Raw genomic sequence first — 25838 nt, 5'->3', positions numbered from 1 at the left:
GGCCAAGACGAAGTCAGACCGAGGGGCTTTCGTCAGGCAGGAAGGACTTGAGATGCCCACAGTCCCCACTCCAGAGCTTGTGGGACAGCTCAGGACCCCGCAGATTCTCGGAGCCCCGTGAGGTGTGGTCTTCACCTCCTTCCTCCCCTACCCGACCCCCTGCTTAAGCAGTAGGATCTCTAGGATCAAGGACAATACACATAGAGACCCAAGAGAGATCAAGGCGCTACATCTCTGGTGGAGCCAGGACAGGGACCCAGAGCCTGGCCCCTCCCTCTGCCCTTGGCCACCAGCCCCTCCCCCTCCTCCTCCGGAGTCCACTGAGCTCAGCCCAACAGTGACTGCCCCTGGCTGATCAGCGTTCTGCAGCTGAGGAAGCTGGGGCCCAGAGAGGAGCAGCAATTTGCCCAACGTCACACAGCCATTTAGAGACTGACCCAGGCCCAGAACGCAGGCCTCTGGACTTTCGGATCATTTCACAACACTGTGTCTTCAGTACGATGCTTCTGTGTCCACACTGGGCTTGCAGAACATTACTTACACCTCCCAGCTTCTGCTGGGGCTCGTCCCTCCCATCCCTGAAGGAGGGTCCTGCTTCAGCCTACAGGAAGGTTCGCCATACCCTATGTGCCCACTCCCTTCGATGTGTCACCCTCCACACCTTTTCTGTGAGGATGTGAGGTGCTTGGGGGCAGGGAGTATTTCTGGTGTATTTCTTTCTTTTTTAAAAAGAAAATTGTGATAAAATACACTTAACATAAAATTTACCATCTTAACCATTTTTAAGCCTGCAGTTCAGTGGTATTAAGTACATTCATGTTGTTATATGACCATCACCACCCTCCATCTCTAGAAGTCTTTCATCTTCCCAGACTGAAGCTCTGTATCCATTAAACTGTAACTCCCATGCCCCCTTTCCCCTGGCCCCGGGCAAGTACCACTCTACTTTCTGTCTCTAGGAATCTGACTTAAGTACCTCGGATAAGTGGAAGCATACAGGATTTGTCCTTTTGCGTCTGGCTTATTTCACTTTGCATAATGTCCTCAGCGTTCCTCCGTGTCGTTGCAAGTGTCAGAATTTCATTCATTTTTAAGAGTGAATAATATCCCATTGTATGGATAGACACATTTTGTTTATCAATTCATCCACTGATAGACATTCGTGTTTCCACCTTCGGGCTGCTATGAACATGGATGTGCAAATGTCTGTGTCCCTATAAATAAATAAATATTTTTAAATTTTTATTTATTTTTTGGGTCTTAGTTGCGGCACGAGGGCTCTTTGTTGCAGTGCGCAGGCTTCTCTAGTTGTGGCATGCAGGTTTTCTCTCTCTAGTTGTGGCGCATGGGTTCCAGAATACGTGGGCTCTGTAGTTGTGGTGCACAGGCTGTCGTTGAGGCATGCAAGCTCAGTAGTTGTGGCCCACGGGCTTAGTTGCCCCGCGGCATGTGGGATCTTAGTTCCCTGACCAGGGATCGAACCCACGTCCACTGCATTGGAAGGCAGATTCTTTTACCACTGGGCCACCAAGGAAGTGCCCCCTGCTTTTGTTTCTTTTGGGGTGTACACGCAGAAGAGGAATTTACGGTAATTCTATGTTTAATTTTTTGAGGAACTGCCATAGTGTTTTCCACAGTGACTGCACCAGTTTACATTCCCACCAGCGATGCACAGGGTTCCTCACCAACACTTGTTATTTTCTGTTGTTTTGATAATAGCTAATGGGTGTGAAGTGGTATCTCATTGTGGTTTTGATTTGAATCTCCCTGACGCTTAGTGATGTCGAGCATCTTTCCATGTGCTGTTTAGCCATCTGTGTATCTTCTGTAGATAAATGTCTATTCAAGTCCTTTGCCCATTTTTTAACAGGTCTGTTTGGTTCTTTGTTGTTCAATTGTAGGAGTTCCTTACATATTCTGGATGTTAATCCCATCTAAGATATGTGATTTGCAGATATTTTCTTCCATCCTGTGGGTTGCTTTTGCACTCTGTTGATAGTGTCAGTGATGGTCACTGGTTTATTTCTGAATCAGTGATTCCTGGCCAGCACCTGGCACAGGAGCAATCGTACTCAACTTTCCCACATCCTGGTATCCCCCTTGCGTGGGATCCAGGCCAGCCCATGAGCCCCCAGCCTTAGGTTGGGGGCAGAGGGAACATCACACACAGTAAGGCAGAGGGAGTCCATCCATCAGACAGTCACTCAACAAGCACCAATGCAGGGGTTGCATCTGAAGGATTTGAGGCGGGGGGTGCAACACAGTCAGGTTCATGCATTAGGAAGGTCCTTCTGGCAGCTGATACGGAAGCTGGACCAGTGGGGTCACTGATTTCCCCAAGCAGGTCACCCCACTCTGGGAGTGACGGAGTAGCCGTGTAGAAATGAGGTCAGAGCTTTGTAGCTTTGGCATCAGTTCCAGTCCCAGCTCCATCACTCACTAGCTATGTGACCCCAGACGCATGGCTCTATGTCTGAGCCCCTCTGTTCCTCATCTGTGAAAAGGCAGCAAATAACACTTCCCCAGAAGGATGTGACACTCTATGAGATCACTTCTGTAGGGTGCATGGCATCTGGCTCCTCGAGGCTGGAGAACATTCCGTCTTCTTCCCCAGGAAGCCACCAGCACAGTGCATGTGGCTTGTGGTGAGAGAGGGCCAGGTGCTGCCTCTCGTTTCAGCTGGCTGTGCTCTCTCTGCCCGCAGTGGGACTCCATCAACGAGGTGGACGAGTCCTTCCGGCCCATCCACACATACCAGGTGTGCAACGTCATGAGCCCCAACCAGAACAACTGGCTGCGCACCAGCTGGGTGCCCCGCGACGGCGCCCGGCGCGTCTACGCCGAGATCAAGTTCACCCTGCGGGACTGCAACAGCATGCCCGGCGTGCTAGGCACCTGCAAGGAGACCTTTAACCTCTACTACCTGGAGTCGGACCGTGACCTGGGCGCCAGCACACAGGAGAGCCAGTTCCTCAAAATCGATACCATCGCGGCCGACGAGAGCTTCACCGGGGCCGACCTGGGTGTGCGGCGCCTCAAGCTCAACACGGAGGTGCGAGGTGTGGGCCCCCTCAGCAAGCGTGGCTTCTACCTGGCCTTCCAGGACATCGGTGCCTGCCTTGCCATCCTGTCTCTCCGCATCTACTACAAGAAGTGCCCCACCATGGTGCGCAACCTGGCCGCCTTCTCAGAGGCGGTGACGGGGGCCGATTCATCCTCGCTGGTGGAGGTGCGGGGCCAGTGCGTGCGGCACTCCGAGGAGCGGGACACACCCAAAATGTACTGCAGCGCCGAGGGCGAGTGGCTGGTGCCCATCGGCAAGTGCGTGTGCAGCGCGGGCTACGAGGAGCGGCGGGATGCCTGTGTGGGTGAGCGCGCCTCTGTGCGGGTGGGCCGGCAGCTGGGCTCAGTCTGGGCAGGGATGCTGGGGGCCGGGGAGCAGGCTTGGCACAGTCAGCAAGCTCCTGGGTGGTGCACACAGCACCTGGGAAGATGCGTGAACCTCCAGCGTTCCTGTGTCCCCAGGCCACCCACGCGTGTGTTGTGTGTGTGCTGTGGGGTGGGAGACACACCTCAACCAGGTGGACCCTCCGTGGGCATCATGATGTACCCAGAGAGGTCCATCTCTGGGCACCAGTGTGATTGGGAATACTACTGGGTACATGCCTGTGCTAGGGAACAGTGATGTGACCTAACATGTCCAGCATTATTCTAAGCACTTTTCACGTATTAACTCATTTAATCCCCACAACCATCCAGTGAAACAGGAACTACTGTTATCCTGGCTTTAAACATGAGGGCACTGAAGCACAGAGAGGCAAAGCAACTTGCCCAAGGTGACACAGCTAGGAAGTGGCAGAGCTATGATTTGAACCCAGAAGTCTGGCTCCAGAGTCTGGGCTCAGAACCACTAAACTTCTAACCTGTTGGGCGGGAGGAGGTGTGGGTTAGAATCAGGGCTCAGGGCGAATGTGTGGCGTACAGGGCCATTGTGAGCTTATGCAGGCAGGGGCACCCCGGGAGGACTGTCTGGGGTGGGCATGTCACAGCCTGCCTGTGTTCAGGGGGAACTTATCTAGGGATGTGGGGGAAGGGACGGCCAGGAGCACTTGGGTCATGAAATAACTCCTGTTCCCACAGTGTACTGCTGGGGTTCCTGTGTCACAGACCAGGAGCCGGATCCAGAGCCCAGGCTGTGTGCATGTGTGTGTGGCCAGCAGACCCCTATGTGGGGGCAGTGCAGCCAGGCATCCTGACAGCCCAAGAACCCTGGGAGGGCTGGTGTGCACAGACAGCTGGTGCCCCAGCTATTAGTGGTCTCCACCTGGTTGCCCTTCCTTGATCTCCCCAGGGACTAGCCACATGGCACTCAGAGCTCAGTGAAGCCTGCTTCTGGGACCATTGGTTCTCCTGAGGGAGGAGATGTTCCTGGGCAGGGATCAGAGAGACTAGGGCCTGTCCCCAGACAGCCTCAGTGAAAACTGGGACGGGGCCCTGAAAGACACTAGAAATATCCTCTGAGCCCTTTGCTGGTACTACACAGGCCCTGAGACCACAGTTAGAGGCACCTTCAGGCCTCTCAGCATCACCCCTCTGCCCTAGCCGGCAGGAAGGCCCCTTGGTGCTCACAGGACTGAGCAGGACACAGGCTGACAGTTTCAGGTGATGTGCAAAGTAGCTTCAGAGTCCAGCCTGGTCCAGCTTAGGAGTTATCTTGCCCCGAGATCTCCAGGACTAGATTCTTCTGTCCAGCCATCAGGCCCTTTCTGGCCCCTCTCTGGGGCTCTCTGATTTCCTTAAGAAAGCTTTTTTCATACTTCCAACTGCCACGAGTCTTCACTCTCCTGGACCCTAAACCCCAAAGCACCTTCTGTGACATTTGCCTGTTTCTGGATTTGTTCTACCCTCTGTGGCCTAGTTTTCAAGGCTCTCCAGGCCTCCAGCCTCTCCTGGTTCCTTCACAGACATCCCTGTACTTCTCAACTTCCCTCTGGGTAGTAACAATAACAACAAACATCCCTGTTGCCTATACAGCTTGCAAGGGGATTCCTAGCACATCCATTCATTGGCTCGTTGTAGCAAGGCAGGTATTACAATTCCATTTTACAGGTGGGAAAACTGAGGCTCAAGAGGTAGTGTCCTGCTTAGGTTCAGAGCTGGTGAGAGGTGGAGCTGGGCTCTGAGTCAGGTCTGTCTTACTCTGAGCCATGTGTGTAGGCTTTTCACCTATCCCTGGCCTATCCTGACTGCATTCCCCGCTAGAGCCAGCTCCCAACATCCCCTTATTCGGATGGGGATATAAAGTCCCTTTGTGACAATTTTTTGAGTGTTTGCCGTGTGCCAGGCACTTTAATGAGCACATAGTACACATTATGTCAGTTACTCATTCTGTTGAGCATCTACTGTGTCCCAGGCATCAGGAATAGAGACACAGGGCATCCCTGCCTTCGGGGAGTTCACAGTTTCTCATCCTTACAATATTCCTCTAAGCGAGATATTATATCCCCATCTTACAGACATGAAAAACTGAGTCCCTTCAACTTAAGTGGCAGAGTAGGGATCTGACCCCGTGTTTTCTCACTCCAGAGCCCTGAACTGCTTCCTCTGCCCACAAAGCTCTCTGCGAAGCCCCCTGGGGTAACGTTAAAAAGGTTAGTAACCAGGACAGTATAAGCTGTAATAGTCGGGCAGGCTAGCCAGTAGATACCTGCTCAAGGTCAGCTGCCCCCAGCCCTGGATTGAGCCAGTGAGCACAGCAGGCCACTTGTTTGTACAGAGTACATCCTTGCCCTTAGGAGGGAGACTGGTCCTCCTGACTTCGGGGTTGGGGCCTCACTCAGAGGTACTGCTCCAGCCTCCTTTTTTGATAGAGATGGGAAGTGGAGCCCAAAGAGGGAATGCGTCTTGCCCAAGGACCCACAGCATGTCAAGGGCAGGACTCTTGGTGGAAACTCCACGGCCTGAGCAGGGGGACCTCCTCAGAGCTGGGAGAAGCCAAGGCCACTCCCATTTCCTGACGCTGCTGGCACGTTAATAAAAAATAATGAAGAAATGCCAAAGCAGGGTTAGGGAATTGCAGCATATTTTGAATTTTACATTTAAATCACAATGCAGCGTAATTATGCCAGTTGCAAGATAATTACAGGTTTTATAAAAAATATTAATTCATAGTGCACTGCAGGCAGTGACGTTTGGGGGCGGGATGCCGGCGGTACGCGGGCCTTTCACTGTTGTGGCCTCTCCCGTTGCGGAGCACAGGCTCCACATGCGCAGGCTCAGCGGCCATGGCTCACGGGCCCAGCCGCTCCGCAGCATGTGGGATCTTCCCGGGCCGGGGCACGAACCCGTGTTGCCTGCATCGGCAGGCGGACTCTCAACCACTGCGCTACCAGGGAAGCCCAGGGGGATACTGGTTTTAAATCGCACGAGGGGAGACTTTTCTTAACCCTGTAGGTGGGCTTCTGTGCTTGTCTGTTAACCTCCTTCAAAGAAACAGCACAGGTGCAAAACTGAGGCCCTCCCCCAACGGGAGGCCTGGGCCAGCGGCCCTGCAGTGTCGCCCATCCCCACCCCTCCCTAGTGGGTAGCCTGAGGGTGGGAGAGGGTGGGGCACGAGCAGGAGCTGGATACAGACTGGGGGTGCCTTTGCTGGGCTGCTTGAGATGGCCTGTCAAAGCTGGAGCCCCCTGCCCAGCCTGAGCGGGGCCTCCTGGGACCCGAGGGGCCCTGGCCTTCTCCATCGGGCAGTTCTGTCTGAGCAAACAGGGCTGGGAGAGGGGGTCCCGGCTTCCCCCACCCGAGTGACCCCCGCCTTCCTTCCGGTGATAGGAGAAGGGACCCAGAGCTTGAGGGCTGCAACAGCGGCCAGGCCCATGGAGAGAGCCACCCTCCCAGCTGCCAGGTTCCCATCTCGCTAGCCTCACCCTCAAGGCTCCCCTCAGAAGTGGCTGGGTAGCAGTTGCTTTTACGGAGAAGACAATAAAGCCCAGGAGGGGGCCCAGCCCAATCACATGGCTTTTTAGAATCCTTATGGAGACTGCACTCGGGCCTCGGGGACCCACGGAAGAACGTCAGAGCCACGCGGAGGTAGTCCAGTTTACCAGTGGGGAAATGGAGGCCCAGAGAGGCGAAGTGACTGACCCAAGGGCACACAGCTAGGAGTGGTTGATTGAATCCCAAATCTCCCAACCCCCTGACCAGAAAGCTCCCCACACTACCCAGTTCCTGACCCAGTGACCTCCCCCCACACGTGGCTGCATCCCCCCCACCCCCTCCAGAGAGAAGAAGGACCTCTCAGAACATCACCCAACAGAGCAGCCCCCAGAGTCTCCTGGCTACCGTCCTTTCTGTCACCTGGACACAGAATATGAACCACCCTCTGTGGCCCTAATCATCTTTCTATAAATATCAGAGCATCTCATTTCAGAGGGGCCGCATGAACAACGAGCTCTTTTGCCTTCCTGACTGTGTTCAAAATCTGATTTAGAATTAATTTCCTTTGGTCGGCCACCAGCAGACACCTTATTTGTCAAATCTCAGGCTCTTCGTGGGGGAGAGGAGAGAGGTGGCCGGGGTCTCCATCAGCTTGCCGGCCTGACAGGCGGCCTGGGCAAGGTGCCCTCGGCAGGGGCAGGAGCCCCTCCTGGCGCACGGCCGACACCGGGCACTGCAGACTCCGGAAGCGCCCTGGGTCTACGGGCAGGGCCGGGCCCCAGCCCAGAGCCGCTCCATCTGTCTCGGCCATTAATTCCCGGCTCTGCCTCCAGGTCTCCGGGCTCCCCGAGGCCTGGTGATTAGTATTCTTATTCAAGATTATTTTATTTTCATTGAGCGGATTAATCTAGCCTTGACACTTTATAGCCAATATGGGTATTAGCCGAGCGTGTGAGAACCGCCCACCGGTGAAGTGGCAGGATGGCGGGGCCGTCTCTAAGCAGAGGCCGGGTGTTGAGAGGCTGGTGGGGGAAAGGCTGGGGTTTGCATCCTGGCTCAGCGGGGACCCTGGGGCGAGGCACTCAAGCTCCCCAGCCTCTGTTTCCTCTCTGCCAAACAGACGTATACATGCTGACTGCGTACAGTGGTAATGAGTGCCAGGCGCTGTGCTCGTGTGAATTCACGTGTATTCACTCTTGTCATCCTCACAACAGCCCTCGGAGGTGGGAACTATTATTGTCCCCATTTTCCAGATGAAGACACAGAGGCCCAGCAACTTGCCTAATGTCACTTAGCCTAGGGGAAGGGGCTGGAAAAGAAAAGGAACCCAGGCAGCCTGCTCCCATTTCTGCTCTTTAACACCCGAGGACTAGCACAGCTCTGAATGGTCAGGGACTCAGAAAACAAAGGCTGGGGCTTCCCTGGTGGCGCAGTGGTTGAGAGTCCGCCTGCCGATGCAGGGGACGCGGGTTCGTGCCCCGGTCCAGGAAGATCCCACATGCCACGGAACGGCTGGGCCCGTGAGCCATGGCCACTGAGCCTACGCGTCCGGAGCCTGTGCTCCGCAACGGGAGAGGCCACAACAGTGACAGGCCCCCGTACCGCAAAAAAAAAAACAAAAAAAACAAAGGCTGTCATGTTGTGCCATGCATCACACCAAGATGTCACCGCACGTGTCCTGGTCTGCCCCTCACTGCTCTGACAGCTCCTTGAAAGCAGCACTAGGTCTTATTTACGTCCGGTCCATGGCTCAGTAAATTTGGGTGAAGGAATAAATAAAGGACAGAATAAGCAAACGATTCCCGAGATTTTGATCAAGGTGGACCCGATCAGTACAGTGAGGAAGAGTGTCATTCAGTTCAGGCACAGGTTCGATAAATGTTTGCTGGTGAAGCGCAAAGCCCGTTTCCTCTGTCTGCTTCCTGGGCTCAGAAGGAAGCTCTTAGGCTGTGCCCGGGCTTCTGGGAAGAGGAGGGGAGATCACAGGGTGTCAACTAGGACCCTCTCCACAACTCCAAGCACCCAGCCCCCAGTCAGGCCTGAGCCCTCTTGGGGTCTCCCCAGGGGGCAGGAAAGAGGTCTCAAAACTGAGGCACATTCTCGCTGACTTCCCAGCCTATAAGCCCCTTCTGGCTCCATGGCCTCTGAGTCTGGGAAGCAACTTAAGGGCATCATCATTTCTCCTGATTTCAGGTTTTCTCTCAAGTTTGTCGAATTTTACAAATTAACCTAATTTTAGCTATTACGATAAAGAGGTACAATCAAATAAGTGACATAGCTTTGCAAATGAAGCTTCTCTCAAGCACTGAGTTTTCTAGAAAGAGACTTATCGGAGAGAGATCCCAGGGAGTTTCCCGGTGGTCCCCGTTGCAGAGGAGTTCAGTTCCACAGATGGAGCTGGGAGCTGCCTGGCTGGGCAGCATTTGGTCCTCCTGAACCCCTGGGTTGTCTTTCTGCGCAGAGCAGATAATGGCCGGATTAGCTCACTTTGAAAACTCCCACCAGTGTTGACAACTTCTACCCTGAGCCAGACCCTAGGAACTTTGAGATGAATAAGGCGGCCCTGCCCTGTTCACAAGGACCTACCCACAAGGAGAGAGAGTCAGACACACAGATGGAAAAGTACAGCCATAATGTTGCAGGTGGTGAGACCGAACAGGGATGCAAAGATGGGGAGAGGAGTCGTTGCTTGTGTGTGTGTGTGTGTGTGTGTGTGTGTGTGTGTGTGTGTGTGTACATGTGGAGATGTGGAGCGGTCCAGAAAGGTTTCATCAAAGGCACAGTTAAAATGAATCTTGAAAGAATTCGACAGGGTGACAAAAAGAAAAGGCACAGCATGTGCAAAGGCCCCGAGACAGGAAACAACTCCTGAGTGTGGGGAATGGCCAGTCCTTTAGTTCGGCCTGAGGGAGAGGGAGTGGCCCTGAAGGAGGCTGCAGGGAGGCTTTGAACACCAGGCTTTATTGTTTAGGCCACGCAGAGCCTGTGAGGGTTTGGCCCAGCAGCAGTGTCATTTTAGAGAGTCCCTCAACCCACAACATCGCACTTCCTGCAGGGCTGACTCGTTCTCAGCCTTTAGGCCACAACTCAAAGACCTTCTCAGGGAAGGTCGCTCCTCCCACCATTTACGCTTTGCCACATCCTCTGCTTTATTTCCTTCTGGAAATGATCACAGCCTCATTTACTGTGTCTCCCCCTGCCGCCTTGAAAAATGCCAGCTTCTTGAGGGCAGACGCCATGTGGACCTTGTTTGTGGCTGTGTCTCTGGCACAGAATAGGTGCTCATAGATACTGGCTAAAGGAATAGTCATCTCGCGGGCAGTGGGGCTGGGGAGGGGGTGCTGGGGGCCAGGTTTGGAGGCTGCTGTGGTCATCAGGAGCAAGATGTGTGTGCCTCTCAGAGGCCGGAGAGAAGGTCAGATACGAGAAACATATCGGGTCAGCCACGGTGAGACTGGGAGGGTCAGGAGTCTGCAATTCCTGGACGATCAGCATTGTTCGGGGCGCTTGTAAAACACAGATTCCCAGGCCCCACCCCTGGCTCTTCTAACTCAGTGGCTGTGATGGGGCCGGGGTCTGTGTTTTTATAGGGATGGTTCCACACCTGTCCGTGTTTGGGAACCTCTGGTCTCATCACACATGTCTCTTCCAGTCACGTTCCTCCCCCACCCCCATTCCCTCTCCGGCTTTCAGGTCACACCCCTGGGGTTTCGGGCCCCCTCAGATTCTTAGCCTTGACCCCTGCCCCTGAGGCTGGTGTCTCGCTCAAGGACAAGTGCCCTGTGAACGACAGAGCCTGGGTGGGAGGGGCCATTGGAGGATTCAGAGAGGCTCCGCCCTGTGCTATGGGGCTGGGACTCAGGTGTCAGGGTCCCAGCCTCAGCTCTGCCTCCGACTCGCTGTGCAACCCTATGTAAGTCAGAGGCCCTCTCTGAGCTTCAGTCCCTCCATCTGCAGATGAGAGTAGGAACAGGTGATGCTGCAGGTCTGCACCTGTGTCCCTCAGGGGATCCCCCAGGAACCCCGGGGCCAGAGAGCCGCCCCTGAGGCCCATCAGGGTGGCCCGGCAGGCTCACCTGAAGCCTCCTTCTCTTCCACAGCCTGTGAGCTGGGCTTCTACAAGTCGGCCCCCGGGGACCAGCTCTGCGCCCGCTGCCCTCCCCACAGCCACTCTGCAGCCCCTGCCGCCCAGGCCTGCCGCTGCGACCTCAGCTACTTCCGTGCAGCCCTGGACCCACCGTCTGCAGCCTGCACCCGTGAGTACCACCCCGTGGCCCCAGAACCCTCGAGACTAGGCTAGGACCCCATGCTCGGCCCCTCAAGCTCCCAGGGAGCCAGGTCTCAGTGGGTGAGGCAGGGACAGGTGGCTCTCATGGGCCAGGGGCCAGTCTGGGGGTGGGGATGGGGGGTGACTCTGACCCCTCAACAATGGCCTTGACCTCTCTGGGCTCCCAGCTTCTTGTCATAGGTCACCTGCCATCTCTCCAGTGGAAATCATAGGTCACCTGCCATCTCTCCAATGGAAATCTTTCCATTCCTCCCTCGGTCTCTCCTCTCTGCTCCAAAGGGCAGGACAGAACTGGACTCATGCCCTTCCCAGCACCAGGTGGCTTTGGTCATCTTCTGACCCAAGGGTCATGCCAGTGTCCTGGGGGCTGGGGTGGGCAAGCTGGGGGACTGCCTGTGCGGCAAGGCGGGCATCAGAGGAGCCGCCCCCACCCCTGCCCCACATCACTGCCATCCTTGAGAGACTGGGGGGAGCTGCAGAATTCGGGGAGCTGCTGTAGTGGGGGGGGCTGCATGATTGTGTATATGGAGTGGGTGTGGCTGCGTGTGTCGGATTCTGTGTGTGCCTTGGGAGGCCTACAGCGATTACGACTGTGTGTGTCCTTGTCGGTAGCAGTTCATGCAGAAGATGCCTGCATAGAGTGTGAGCGTTCAAGTGCTTGTGCCCACGTGTGTAAAGTGTTCTTAGAGGGGTGTGTGCACACGTGTGTGTGCATCTGGGTACCTGGAACGGACTCATGGTCCCCGTGGAGCTTGAACGAGCCTGCTTTGTGAGCTCAGCATGGGCACACCTGGCCCTGCAAGGGAGGTGTGCGCCTGGAGAGGGTGAGGCGGCAGCGCGCATGCCCCATACCTGAGGGGACTCTGAGGGACTCCGGCGCCATGCCTGCAGGGCTGCGTGACTGCCTTGGCATTTCTGCTGATGCAGCTCCTCCGTGGCCTCCCCTCCTCTGGCCCAAAGGGGCCTCTCACTCCCACCCCCGCTGGGGAGGAGCTGCAGCCAGTTCAGCCCACGCTGTTCACCAGCCTTGGGCTCTTGTGACGGGGTGAGGGGTACTTTACTCGGTGCTGACGGGTTTTGCCCCAGAATTTACCCCAACCTGATCTCCATCTCCCCCTCCCCCAACTTCCATCACCACCCTTCCCCAGACCCCCTGCACAGGGCAGGTAAGGGCCTAGGTGTATTCGCATTGCTACACACACACATACCACACACGCACACACACACACACACACACATACACACACTACACACAGATACACACACCACACCACCCACACGTGCGCACGAGTAAACCCTTCTTCCCTCCCTCCATCCCTCCCCTGTTGTGCCCAGACCTGTGCCTTTGCCCCATGTGGGACCTGCTGAGGGCCGTGGTGACTGCTCTGGGCTCCTCAGGCCAGGTGAGCCCAGCTCTAGGTCACAAACATTTGCACTCAGCTGGCTGGACTCCAGTTTCTCTCCAAATCCACAATCCAGTGCCCTCCAGTTATAGGAATCTTAAGATTGTAAAAGACTAGGCTTTTAGTATTCCACACCCTGCAGATTCTAAGGTTCTTTATGATTCTGAGATTCTACAATTCTATTTTCTCAAGATCTAAGATTCCCAGCTTGAGATTCTGAGAGTTGGAATTCCGTCGCCCCTCAGGCCCTCCTGGTTCAAATCCCCACGCCCAGGATCCTACCCCAACTCCCAGCCCCCAGCCCCGCCCCTCTCTCCAGTGTCCTTGTGCTGCCCAGACTGGGGCTCCCATCCTGGGCAGTGGGGAGGGGCCACTTGGCACACGGGGCTCTGCTTTTCTCCACCACAGTGTTCAGTGTCATTGACATTAAATCCAGCCAGGGGGTTAAGGAGTGGAGTGGGGGATGCAGGTGACTGGGGCATCTCACGCCCAGGGTAGCTGCTATGTGCAGACTCTCCCCAGCTCTGGATGAAAATCTTGTGAAGCACAAACCCCAGGATCCAGGTGGTGCTACATGGGGTGGGGGAAGGGCGGCTTCTGTGCCCAGACCCTGACTGTGCTCCCAATCTGATGGCAGAGACACTGCCTCTGCCCTCGGGGAGCTTCCAGAGGATGGAGTAGGTGTGCCCTTATCCTTAGGGAGCCCCAAGTATCATGGGGGAACCACAGCCCTTCCCTGACCTGATGGGGGAGACTAGACCAGCCCAAATACATGCCCTCCACGCCCACCTGTCATTCTCTGCTTTCCAGGCCCCCCCTCGGCACCAGTGAATCTGATCTCCAGCGTGAATGGGACTTCTGTGACCCTGGAGTGGGCCCCTCCACTGGACCGGGGCGGCCGCAGTGACATCACCTACAATGCCGTGTGCCGCCGCTGCCCCTGGGCCTTGGGCCACTGCGAGACGTGCGGGGGCAGCACCCGCTTCGTGCCCCAGCAGACCAGCCTGGTGCAGGCCAGCCTGCTGGTGGCCAACCTGCTGGCCCACATGAACTACTCCTTCTGGATCGAGGCCGTCAATGGTGTGTCCGACCTGAGCCCAGAGCCCCGCCGGGCTGCCGTCGTCAACATCACCACGAACCAGGCAGGTAGGCGGAGACGCCCGTCCCCAGCTCCCGGGCCCTTCGTCCCCCCCTGGCATCCGAGCACTGCGCGGACTCGCTGTGGCGTTTGGGCAAGCGCCTGCCTCTCTGGGCTCCGCCTTCCTCACCAGGACTCTGAGCTACAGGCTTCGCGCCCTTAGAAAACTAAAACATGTTCCATAAGTGGAAGGAAACCAAAAAGCACAGAGGCAGGCTAGCATGACCATCCCAGGCCTGGGTTCTAGAATATTCCCTCTCTGCCTCTGTCTCCTCCCTGTTGTGATAGGAGTAATCATACCTGCTCTGTTACTGAGGCTTAAATGAAGGAACTGAAAATGCTTAGCCTGGTACCTGGCCCACGGTACGTGCTCAATAAATGTCATTAAAATATCAAATCACTCTGATGATCATTTTCCAGAACAGCTGCCACTGCTGCCCCTGGGATGGATTTGGTCAGACTGGTCTGGACGACAACCACTTATCTCTCTGTTTCTAGCCAGTTGTTGGACTGAAGTTAGCCCCTTTCTTTCCAAATTCTGGTGCGTCCTGCCTGTCGAGTGGCAGCCTGACCCGAGGGCCGCCTGTGGCAGCTTCCCTGTTAACAGCACCCCTAGCACGTGCCCTGTGGCTCCCCACCCCCGTCTCCTCCCAACGCCACGCAGGCCTGGCTCAGTGACTCCCTTCCCACCGTGCCACAGAGGAGGAGCTGAGGCCCGGAGCCAGCCAGGGTCACCACATAGAAGCGGCAGGTCAGGATTCGAACCCAGGTCTGCCTCACTCCCAAGTGAAATAGGCTTCCCAACCCTGAACCCAGGGCACCCCGTCCCTGACGCCAGGGCTTCATCCTCCCAAGAGACCCTCATTCCTCTGGCACCTGTGGAGCACCTGTGAGATGCCAAGCTCTCTGCTCAGTGCTAGTGACGCAATGAGGAGTAGGCCCTTGTGCATGGTGCCAGGCCCCACCCCTGCCCACATGTCTCTGGGGTGGCCGAGACAGGTGTCCGGCTGGTCAGGGGTGGAGGGCGGAGCAGAGAACCTACGGCACTCACACTGCTCCGTGTGCTCCATCATTAAAAAGAACAGCCTCGGGCTTCCCTGGTGGCGCAGTGGTTGAGAGTCCTCCTGCCGATGCAGGGGACGTGGGTTCGTGCCCCGGTCCGGGAAGATCCCACATGCCGCGGAGCGGCTGGGCCCATAAGCCATGGCCGCTGAGCCTGCGCGTCCGGAGCCTGTGCTCCGCAACGGGAGAGGCCACAACAGTGAGAGGCCCGCGTACCGCAAAAAAAAAAAAAAGAACAGCCTCCCGTGAGCCCACACACCCTTCCAGCCACGAGACTCCTTCTCTTACCTGGAAGCTTCCTTAAAGAGCTCTCTTGCTCACACATCTGCGTCCTCTCCTCTGTGGGCCTCTTCGGGCACCTCCAGTCGGGCGCCTTTGCCCACCTATCCCCAGAAATTCAGTTTGCAGTGGGCACTCCACCCTCCCACCCCCCGCTCTTGTTTATTCCTTCTTGGAGTACTTTTCTCTTGCCTTCCATGCCCAGTCCACCCCCCACTTTCCATCCAGCTCTCTGGCCTGTCCTTCTCCATCTCCACCAGCCCCTTCTCTCTGCACAAATTCCCAAAAGCTGGAGGACCCCAGGCACGTCCGGACCCTCCTCTCTTTCCTACTTACCCGGCTCCATCTTGCCAGAGTGACATTATCAGGGCCCACGGCTTTGAATTCCACCTTCGTGCTGATGTCCCCCAAGTGTGTCACCAGCACAGGCCTCTCCCCTGAGATCCAGCTGCCCACTCCCATCTCCACTCGATGTGTTTCAGACACACAGCACCCCCAAACCAGCCCCTTCCCCAGGCCCCCATCTCAGGATGTGGCACCGCTGTTCGTGGGGTTACTTGAGCCCCAAACCCAGCCGTCATCCTTGGCTATCCCTCCCTCGTGCCTCGTCCACCCACCAGCCAGTCCCACTGGGTCTCCCTTCAGCGTGACCCCCTCCACACTCCGACCACTCCACCCCGTACACACACATGCCATCGGTCCTAGTCAGCTCAGACTGCCATAACACATACCATAGGCCGGGGCTTAAAGCACAGACGTTTACAGCTCACGGCTCTGGAGGCCGGAAGTCCAAGGTCAAGGTGCCGGCCAATTTGGTTCCTGGTGAGAACCCTCTTCCTGGCTTGCAGACGGCTGCCTTCTCGCTGTGTCCTCACATGGCAGAGAGAGAGAAGGAAAGAGAGAAAGAACTCTCTGGTGTCTCTTCTTAGAAAGGCATCAATGCCCCCATCTAAACCTCATTATCTCCTTAAGGCTCCATCTCCAAATACTATCGTGTTGGGGGTTAGGGCTTCAGTAGACGAATTTTGGGAGGGGGGCACAATTCAGTCCATCTCATGTTGCCTGGACAACCCTGCACCATGATTCAGGGGACCCATCAGACCCTCCCCTGCCCACCTCCCCAGCCGCACCCCATCCACTGTCGCCAGGCTCTCTCCCTTCCAGCCACACTGGCCTCGGGTCCTCATCCTTGGACACACCAAGCCCTTCCCTGCCCTGGGCCTTGGCCTTGCCTCTCGGTCGGAATGACGTGCTCCTCCCCGTGACGCTCCCCTTGCTGCCTCCTTCAGTCCTCGGTTAGCTGTCTCCCCGCCTCTCGGAGGCCCACCTGGACCACCTCAGCTGAAATGGCCCCATTCCCTCCTGGGCCCCTGCAGACGTAAGGTCCTCTCCATCACGGCACCCTCTTCATGTCTTCCATGCACCTAGCATACCTGTAATTATGCATTGATTCGTTTTCTTATTAACTCTGTCTCTCTTAACTAGACCATAAGCTCCTTGAGGGCTGTCTTGGGCACTGCAGTCTCCCCAGGTCCTAGCCCACTGCCCAGCAAGTGGGAGTCATTCAGGAAATTCTAGGGAGATGATGCGGTGGACACCCACAGCTCTGGGCTGGGGGCCTGGGGCAGACAGCAGCCCTGAGCAAATGCCGGAGGTCTGTCCTCAGAGACCACTTGCCCCTCCCCCTCCCCAGGCCTCCCCGTAGCCTCTTCTCTACACCCCCCTCCTCCCTGGAGCCCTCTCTGGTGCTCTGCCCTGTGTCCGTCCCACCTCTGAGCCCCAGTCTCCCTCTGTGTCTGCCCGACTCACACAGCACCTCTTGCCTCGCAAATTTTTTGGTTTTTAAGAGGCACCCATGTGTTCTAGCACTGGTGTCCGTCCCACACGTACAGTGGTCTTCTCTGAGCCTCACCTCCGCCTGGCAGCTGGTGCCCAGCAGCTTCACTTTCTGGGTGGAGAAACTGTCCGGAGGTAGTCATGGGCCCAGCCAGCAAGAGACGGGCCGGGTTGCGAAGCCAGACCTGATTCCCAGGCTGGTGGGCTCTCCCCTGTACCACACCCTCCAGCTTAACTGTGGAGTCGCTTCTTAATTTTTCATGTCAGCATCGTCCAGCAGCATTTATTGGGCATTAACTATGTGCAATCCCTGCCTCGGGGAGCTCCCACGTGTGCCAGAGAGATGGGATGCCCAGTTGTGAGGCCAGAGCTGGTCACATGGGGCAGGTGGGGGGCACGGGAGGAGTAGGGCAGAGTCGGAACTCGGGTGAGCAGAGGGGAGGGCTGCGGCTGGAGGGGTCAGGGAGGACGGGGTTGCAGCTCTGAGGGCAGTCCCTTCGGTTTGGCTGTGGCTGGGTCGACATCCGACCCTTCCCAACAGACTCACCTCAGGGGTAATTGCACTGAGCACAGGAGTGGGGGAGGGAATGAGCAAGGGGGCGAAAGGGTGACCTAGTGTGACTTCGAGAATGCTTGAGCTCACATGGGCCTCAGGCTCAGCTCATGTCCCTCCAAACCCAGGCAGTGAGGGCGTTGGTTCCCTTGATTCTTCCCTCCCTTCTCCTTTTCTTCCTCCCTCCTCAGTGCTCCTGAGCGCATGCGCCACACCAGGCCCTGGGCGGGGGTGGGTGACACGGAGACAGAGACATCAGGTGATGGGGCCTCAGGGTCGACAAGTGCGGCTGCTTGATGGGGCTGGCGGGGGTGCAGCATGCTTCCAGTGCATGGGCTTGGCCAGAGAGGAGGAGGAGACAGTGGAAGTTGCGGGGTCAGGCCTCATCTGGGTCAAGCCAACCCCGGCATCCCAGTTGGGAGACAGGCTGTGCCAACCCCAGATAACTGACCAGGATGGCAGCCAGTGATTTGCCAAGAGGAGCAGAGGGTACTGGCTCTCCTGGGGCGGCGGCAGGACAGTTAGCAAGGTGAGTGTGGCCCAAGCCAGAATCCCTGGGCGGGGCCTGAGGAAGGAGCAGACAGAAGCCCTTCCCCATCATCACCCGTCCACCCATCTGACCTGACCGAGCTCCCTTCCCTCCCCCTGCCCCAGCCCCGTCCCAGGTGGTGGTGATCCGCCAGGAGCGGGCGGGGCAGACCAGCGTCTCGCTGCTGTGGCAGGAGCCAGAGCAGCCCAATGGCATCATCCTGGAGTACGAGATCAAGTACTACGAGAAGGTACCCACAGGGAAGGGAGAAGGAGGGAGGCCACCAGGCCGGGGACACTTGGCTGACCGCCCCTCCCACGGGCAGGACAAGGAGATGCAGAGCTACTCCACCCTCAAGGCTGTCACCACCAGGGCCACCGTCTCGGGCCTCAAGCCGGGCACCCGCTACGTGTTCCAGGTCCGAGCCCGCACCTCGGCCGGCTGCGGACGCTTCAGCCAGGCCATGGAGGTGGAGACCGGGAAACCCCGTGAGTGCAGGGAGGGGGGAGGGCGAGGGAGCTGGGCCAGGCGCCAGGGCCAGGGCCAGGGTCGTGGTGGTCAGAGGAGGGGAACGAGTGCATGCTGAGCTGGTGCGTGGGCCAAATCAGCATTTTGACAGGTGAAAAGACAGGCTCAGAGAAGGAAAGTTACCCGCCCGAGGTGACAGAGCTCGTAACAGCCCATCAACTGCAGGCTTTCCCCGAGCATCAGCGTGACTTGCAGGCATCATGGTGCCCTTTGCTAGCGGGACTACCTTATAATCGTCCCAGAGACCCTCTAGTGAGTTGGCAATATCTACATCCCCATTTTACAGGTGAGGAAAATGAGGGTCAGAGCAGTAAAGCGAAGGTTACCCAGCAGAGCAAGACTTGAACCTGGTCAGCTTGGGGACAAACTCTGTGCCCTTCCCCAGTATCATCCTGCCCTGCACCACCCCCCCCCCACCTCCAGAACAGCGGTTCCCACAGTGTAGTCCAGGACCAGCAGCAGCTGCAGCCCCTGGGAGCTATCAGAAATGCTGATTCTTAGGCCCCACCCCAGACCTTCGGGAGCAGAAACCCTGGCGCTGGGGGCCCAGAAATTTTAGTTTGATCATACCTTCAGGGTGATTCTGAGGCATATTCAAGCTTGGGAACCCCCTGCCCCCATCTCCAGCCCGTTGGGGTCTTCTCCTATACTCAGCACCCTCCAGGGGGGCAGTGCTAAGACAGATGGTTCAAGGCTGAGTTGATGACCTTCCTCAACCTGGCACCCCCTTGGCACTTGTGTGTCTCAAGTGCTCTTAGGTCTGATACCATGTTGAGACCGCCCGGGTAGGAATCCTGCCCGGCTCCATCCCATTTGCTGTGTGTCCTTGAGTAAGTTCCTTGAGTTCTCTGGGCCTGGTTTTCTCATCTGACAACTAACGATAATACTGGGTTATCCCTGGAAGGGATGTGGGTTACTGGCTGGAATGTGCAGCTCTCCGTATATTCAGCTTTGTCACTGTTACAGTAACGGGCAGGACAGGCGTTTCTGGACTCACACGACAGGTGAGAAAGCTAAGGCGCAGAGAAGTCTAGTGACTCCGCCCAGGTTACACAGTCCCAGGAAGTGGTGGCACCAGGCTGGAAAGCAGGATGTTGAAGGGGAGGCTTGTAGAGGGGAGGGTGGGGCAGAGGAGGATGCGGCCTGCGCCCCAGCTCGGGGCTGGCTCACAGCCGAGGAGGCTGCCGCCGGGCCCCGGGAAGGCCGCCAGACCTCTGGCCCTGAAGCCAGGGCTGAGTGGCTGGCCCCCCAGCCTGCTTTCCCCCCACAGGTCCCCGCTACGACACCCGGACCATCGTCTGGATCTGCCTGACACTCATCACTGGCCTGGTCGTGCTTCTTCTCCTGGTCATCTGCAAGAAGAGGTGGGTGGTCCTGGCCCCCGGCCACCCCAACCCCCTCCCCTGGAGCACTGTGTCTCCTGCCTGTCCCCAGCCCTGCTGAGCCAGTGATCCCCTGTGCCTGGGCTCACTGACAGATATACCTGTTCTTCCTTCCTCCTTCTTGGGACGCTTTTCTCTTGCCTTCCATGTCCGGCTCACCCCCCACTTTCCATCCACCTGTCTGGCCTGTCTTCCATCTCCTCCAGCCCCTTCTCTGCACAAGTTCCTGAAAGCAGGAGGGCCCCAGGCTGGTCTGGGACCCTTTTCTCTTTCCCACTTACCCAGCTCCAGCTCTCCTGAGTAACCTTATCAGGCTTTGAGTTCTGCCTTCATGCTGACATTCCCCAGGTGTGCCACCAGCACAGGCCTTCCTCCTGAGGCCCAGCTGCCCAGTCCCATCTCCACTCGGATGTGTTTCAGACACACAGCACCCCCAAACCAGCCCACCGACTAAGTAGGTGTCAGAACTGGGACAGGACCCAGGTCTGTTACAACTAAAGACCGTGCCCCTAGTTACTCTCCCCCTCCCACTGTTCCAGAGGGAGGTGGTGCGGGCTTAGGGTCCCACTCAGCGAGAATTGGAAAGAGCATCCGTAGATGGAGAAACTGAGGTCCAGGGAAGGGAAGGAGCTTGCCAAGGTCACACGGCGGAGCTGGCATCAGAAGCCTCATCTCCCAGCCCCTCTACCCGGGGTGCTTTCGTGTAAAATTGAGCTAATAATGCCATAGACTTTGCTGTGAGGGCCAAGTGGACTTGATTCTGTAAATTATATGGTGTTTATAAATGTCACAGTTCAGCTGGGTTGAGAGCCTGAGGTTGGGACTGCCCCCCTGCAGGGGCAGGGACTCGGGTGGCAGAAGCTGACCTGAAAGGGGAAGGGGGGTAGAAGCGAGGAGTTTGGACGTGTTCCTGAACGGGGTCAGGGCTGAAACCAGGGACAGTCCACCCTCCACAGGCACTGCGGCTACAGCAAGGCCTTCCAGCACTCGGACGAGGAGAAGATGCACTATCAGAACGGGCAGGGTGAGTGCAGGGCCCAGGGATCTGAATGCAAAAGCGGAGGTCACAGTAGGACCCAGTGCTGGTTTGGGGGTGGCGCAGGTGGGAAGGGGGAAAGGCGCCCACAGAAAAGACTAGAGCCCCAGAGAGAGACGGCAGGCTGTCACAGAGACCTGAGCCCCCAGAGGTGCAGTGCTGTGCAACTTGCCTGGGTTTGAAGAGGATGCTACGGACCCTCTCTCTCCCCAGGGAAATGCACAGATATTGGCATTCACGCACAATTTCACATACACCTTTGGGGGGGTCATATACTCTTGGACAAGAGCCCCTGCTACAAAGAACTTTTTCAGGACCCTGCAGAAAACAGGGCAAATATGGGGATGCCTACCTCAATGCCCCACTTCTTTGCCCACGGCAGAATCAGTCATGGTACTGATTCCCATGGAGCCTGAATGCAGTCTCAGAATCCTTCTTAACACAGTCTTCTAGAGACCCGCTTTCCATCAGTCTGAGTTGGCACTGTGATGTGACCTTTTTTGGTCACATTCCTACCCTAGGACAATTGAGAAAGGTCTTAAGGACCCTAAAAGTAACCCCAGAAAAATGACAGACAGGCTCACAACTCACGAGAAATCCCAAAGTCCCCTAGAGAGCTCAGAGCTACTCCACAGAGACCCTGCTTACACTTGGCAAGCACTTATTGGGCACCCGTTTGCCACCACATCCTGGGATTCCCGGAGACACTTCTCACTCCACCACCAGTCCCGTCCCAGGCCCAGGGAATGCTGGGAGAGAATGTCCTCATGGAGCCCACCGATGGCCCTTCTCTCCTGGCCCCTCAGCGCCTCCACCCGTCTTCCTGCCCCTGCACCACCCTCCGGGGAAGATCCCAGAGCCCCAGGTCTATGCAGAACCCCACACCTACGAGGAGCCGGGCCGGGCGGGCCGCGGTTTCACCCGCGAGATCGAGGCCTCTAGAATCCACATTGAGAAGATCATTGGCTCCGGTGAGCTTCAGGGATTGTGAGTGTGGGGACATCACAGGGGGTGCCCAGGGGAGGGACACCCAGTGCAGAGGGACGGGGGAACCAAGATGCCTGGCATGGCCAGACACTTGGGTGTGTGGGGCTGGGAGAGTGCAGAGTCTGGGGTGAGGGGAGGAAGGTCCCACCGCCCACCCGCTGCCTGCCCCACCTGGGTTCACAGGAGAGTCCGGGGAAGTCTGCTACGGGCATCTGCAGGTGCCGGGGCAGCGGGACATGCCCGTGGCCATCAAGGCCCTCAAAGCCGGCTACACGGAAAGACAGCGGCGGGACTTTCTGAGCGAGGCATCAATCATGGGTCAGTTTGACCACCCCAATATCATCCGCCTTGAAGGTGTCGTCACCCGTGGTAGGTGCCAGGCGACAGCAGCCTCACCCTGCAGGGCCCCTTCTGCTGCATCCCCAGACCACCCTGCCCTGCCCCATCCCCCTGGCTCAGGTCCCCAGATGACTTGGCATGGAAGGGGGCCCAGAGCCTGGAACCCCAGTGGAAACCCTATGTTCCCTGGGGCCCTGGGTGCTGGCCCAGCTCCTGGCAGCTCATAGCGGGGGCGGGGGGGCATGTTCCTGATCCCCCCACCAAGAGCCACCTCCTCCCCGGCGCCGTCCCCAGGCCAGCTGGCAATGATCGTGACCGAGTACATGGAGAACGGCTCTCTGGACACCTTCCTGAGGGTGCGTGCCCCGCCACTCCTTTCACCTGGGCCGGGGGAGGGAAGTTCAGTCTGGGTGGTGGGAGATAATGTGAGACCTCCAGATACCCCCTCCTCCCCAGAGCTTGGACCCAACAGACCTGGGGAAGGCGAGCCAGGTGTGGGGAGGGGTCTTAAAGGTCAGCCCATCAAACTGCCTTTCAGCCCCCCATCATGTGGAAGTCCCTCTGCTGCACGGGTCCTGCTGCCCTGTCCTGCACACAGGCTAAGAGGGGTGCCTCTGTGGGGACCCAGGGCCCCAGTCAGCTGGGAGGCATGGCGGGTGGCGGTGGAAATCCCTAGATGCCCAGCCCTCGCCGTGCCGTTCATCTGCTGGGTGCTCTTAGGCACAGGGCGAAACCTCTCTGGGCCTCCATTTCTCCTTCTGCAAAGTGGATGACCAGTCACTGCCACCCTACCTACCTCTCAGGGTTGCTGTGAGTGTAAATGAGACGTGAGAACAAACCTTAAACAGCAATATGCTTCCTAAGCAGTGAGGCACTTTGTAAACTGCAAAGAGCCTTCCTGAAGCCCAAGCCACGTCCCCCTGCAGACTCACGATGGGCAGTTCACCATCATGCAGCTGGTGGGCATGCTCAGAGGAGTGGGCGCCGGCATGCGCTACCTCTCGGACCTGGGCTATGTCCACCGCGACCTGGCTGCCCGCAACGTCCTGGTCGATGGCAACCTGGTCTGCAAGGTGTCTGACTTCGGGCTCTCGCGGGTGCTGGAGGATGACCCCGACGCCGCCTACACCACCACGGTGCGTAGCCCGCACCCCCTTTCCAGCAGGCCCTGGGATGGAGCCCCCCATGTGTCGTTAGGGAAGTTGGACGGTTCAGGGTTGCCTTCAACCTGGGGCGAGTCCTACCTCTTCTCTGCACCTCAGTTTGCACCAAAGTTTTCCCATCTCTGCTCCGTCACTAACTGGCTTGTGGAGATACCAGGGCTGGTCCCCCCATCACTCACTCACTAGGATTTTTGGGGAGAGTTGGCATCTCTCTGAATCGCCTCCACTCCACGTCTGTCTCTAACGTTTGACTAAAACCCAGCATTTTCAAAATGTGTTCTGGGGGGATTTGGGCTTCTCTAGCGGTGCTTTAGGGGCTGCCTTAAGGGTGGAGGGCCTCCACCCCTGCCTCTGTCAGGACCTTCCCTTAGGATCTCGCCCACTGAGACCCCAAATAAGGTTTCACTTAGGGAAAGGATTTTGTGACCAAAAAAACCCCTCCAGGGGAGCTAGAAAATTACTAGACCACGTTCTCCGAGCTTCGTCACTTGTTCAGGCATCAACCTGTTGACTGATACTTACTGAGCATCTACTGGGTGCCAGGCCCTCCACCCACTGTCTTTTGTTCAGTCTCCGCACCAGCTCCATGTGCAGGTCTCCCCCATCAGAACAGGTGCTCTTGGAAGGTGGAGGCCATGTCTCTCCAGCCAGCCTTCGAGTTTCCCAGCCCAGATCCCTGCCTTCAGCTCCCTGACGAACTGGGGAGAAGCTCTCAACACTCGTGTGTCCGTCGCAGGGAGGGAAGATCCCGATCCGCTGGACGGCCCCCGAGGCCATCGCCTTCCGGACCTTCTCCTCGGCCAGCGACGTGTGGAGTTTTGGGGTGGTCATGTGGGAGGTGCTTGCCTACGGGGAGCGGCCCTACTGGAACATGACCAACCGGGACGTGAGTGCCGGAGCCTGGCTGGGCAGAGGCGGCCGGGGCCTCGGAGGGAAGGGCCGCTCCAGCCCATTGCCGTGTTCCCCCCACAGGTCATCAGCTCCGTGGAGGAGGGGTACCGCCTGCCCGCGCCCATGGGCTGCCCCCACGCCCTGCACCAGCTCATGCTTGACTGCTGGCACAAGGACCGGGCCCAGCGGCCTCGCTTCTCCCAGATCGTCAGCGTCCTGGACACGCTGATCCGCAGCCCTGAGAGTCTCAGGGCCACGGCCACTGTCAACAGGTGCCTGGCGCCCACCCCAGCTCTGCCCACCCCAGCTCCGCCCGCCCCAGCTGCCCTCCCTGCTTGCCCTAGACAAGGCCCAGACTTAGTCCAGGCCTTGGGATGGCTCTTCCCTGACCCCTGGACCAGACCCAGCCTGGGCCTCTGACCCCTGTTCAGAGCTCTACTTCCAAGCCTGCGGTCTAACCCTTCAGACCCTCCTTGCCACTGCCGAGCCTAGATGGAGGCTGAGTGGCTGGCGCCAGTGTCTCCTGGCAGACCACTTACCGAGGGCCCCTGTGCCTCAGGTGCCCGCCCCCCGCCTTTGCCCGGAGCTGCTTTGACCTCCGTGGGGGCGGGGGTGGCGGCGGGGGCCTCACCGTGGGGGACTGGCTGGACTCCATCCGCATGGGCCGCTACCGGGACCACTTCGCTGCTGGGGGTTACTCCTCTCTGGGCATGGTGCTACGTATGAATGCTCAGTAAGTGGTGGGCCCCTGGGGACGGGAGCAGGGGGAGAGGCCAGAGGTGGAGCCGCTGAGGATGGCAGCTCCAGGGATGGGTATGTCCCCGTCTCCACAGCTCCCAGACTCCCAGGTCAGCACCGCCTTCCTTTACAGGGATGTGCGTGCCCTGGGCATCACCCTCATGGGCCACCAGAAGAAGATCCTGGGCAGCATCGAGACCATGAGGGCCCAGCTGACCAGCACGCAGGGGCCCCACCGGCACCTCTGACCAAACCGAGCCAGCCCCGGGTCATGCCAGCCGTCAGAGGACTCGCAGGGTTGGCCACCCCAGGCCTCTGTCCCTCCTCCTTGGCTGCCTTCCCCTCAGGTGCCAGGGAGGCCGAGGACTCCACCACAAGACCTGGAGTTATCTGGGGTCAGGCCACCTGGGAAGGGACCTCTGGTGCCCAGGAGGGAGGGGACACCTGCCCCCAGGGCAGAGGGCCTTCTCTTTCCCAGAGGCTGGGGCCTCAATGCCACTGAGCCCAACAGCGACGTCGCTCACCTGCCTCTGTGTGTGTGTGCGTGTGCGTGAGGGTGCCTGTGTGCACGCACTCACATGCTGTAGGGGTGTGTTCTCACGAGGTCACAGGAGCCCTTGTGAACACGTGTGATCATGTGTGTGTGTGTCCACCCATGAGGTCCCCCGTGGATGTGTGCCAGTTATGGTGAGTGTGCTTATTCGTTAATGCTGGGGGCACGTGTGTGTGACTGTGGATGGCATGTCATGAATG

The 25838-nt window shown here is 57.8% G+C and overlaps 1 protein-coding gene across 1 annotated transcript in view; it reads left to right on the top strand.

Annotated features, from left to right (window-relative positions):
- The window catches only part of EPHA8 (EPH receptor A8), a gene marked incomplete at both ends in the record, with an annotated part of 34062 nt that extends 8729 nt beyond the window's left edge, over positions 1–25333 (top strand). Inside the window, 15 exons of the mRNA XM_082833335.1 lie at positions 2705–3368; positions 11034–11189; positions 13435–13770; positions 18147–18271; positions 18347–18509; positions 19820–19913; positions 20888–20955; positions 21774–21938; positions 22138–22323; positions 22588–22649; positions 23220–23429; positions 24193–24342; positions 24429–24619; positions 24907–25080; positions 25219–25333. Of these exons, the coding sequence (XP_082689461.1) occupies positions 2705–3368; positions 11034–11189; positions 13435–13770; positions 18147–18271; positions 18347–18509; positions 19820–19913; positions 20888–20955; positions 21774–21938; positions 22138–22323; positions 22588–22649; positions 23220–23429; positions 24193–24342; positions 24429–24619; positions 24907–25080; positions 25219–25333 (2859 nt within the window). The remainder of the gene's footprint in view (positions 1–2704; positions 3369–11033; positions 11190–13434; positions 13771–18146; positions 18272–18346; positions 18510–19819; positions 19914–20887; positions 20956–21773; positions 21939–22137; positions 22324–22587; positions 22650–23219; positions 23430–24192; positions 24343–24428; positions 24620–24906; positions 25081–25218) is intronic.
- Between the last annotated feature and the right edge of the window lie 505 nt (positions 25334–25838).

The sequence above is a fragment of the Leucopleurus acutus genome (genome assembly GCF_964270905.1).
Source record: "Leucopleurus acutus genome assembly, chromosome: 2".
Lineage (NCBI taxonomy): Eukaryota > Metazoa > Chordata > Mammalia > Artiodactyla > Delphinidae > Leucopleurus > Leucopleurus acutus.
This window is presented reverse-complemented; position numbering and strand designations above follow the sequence as displayed.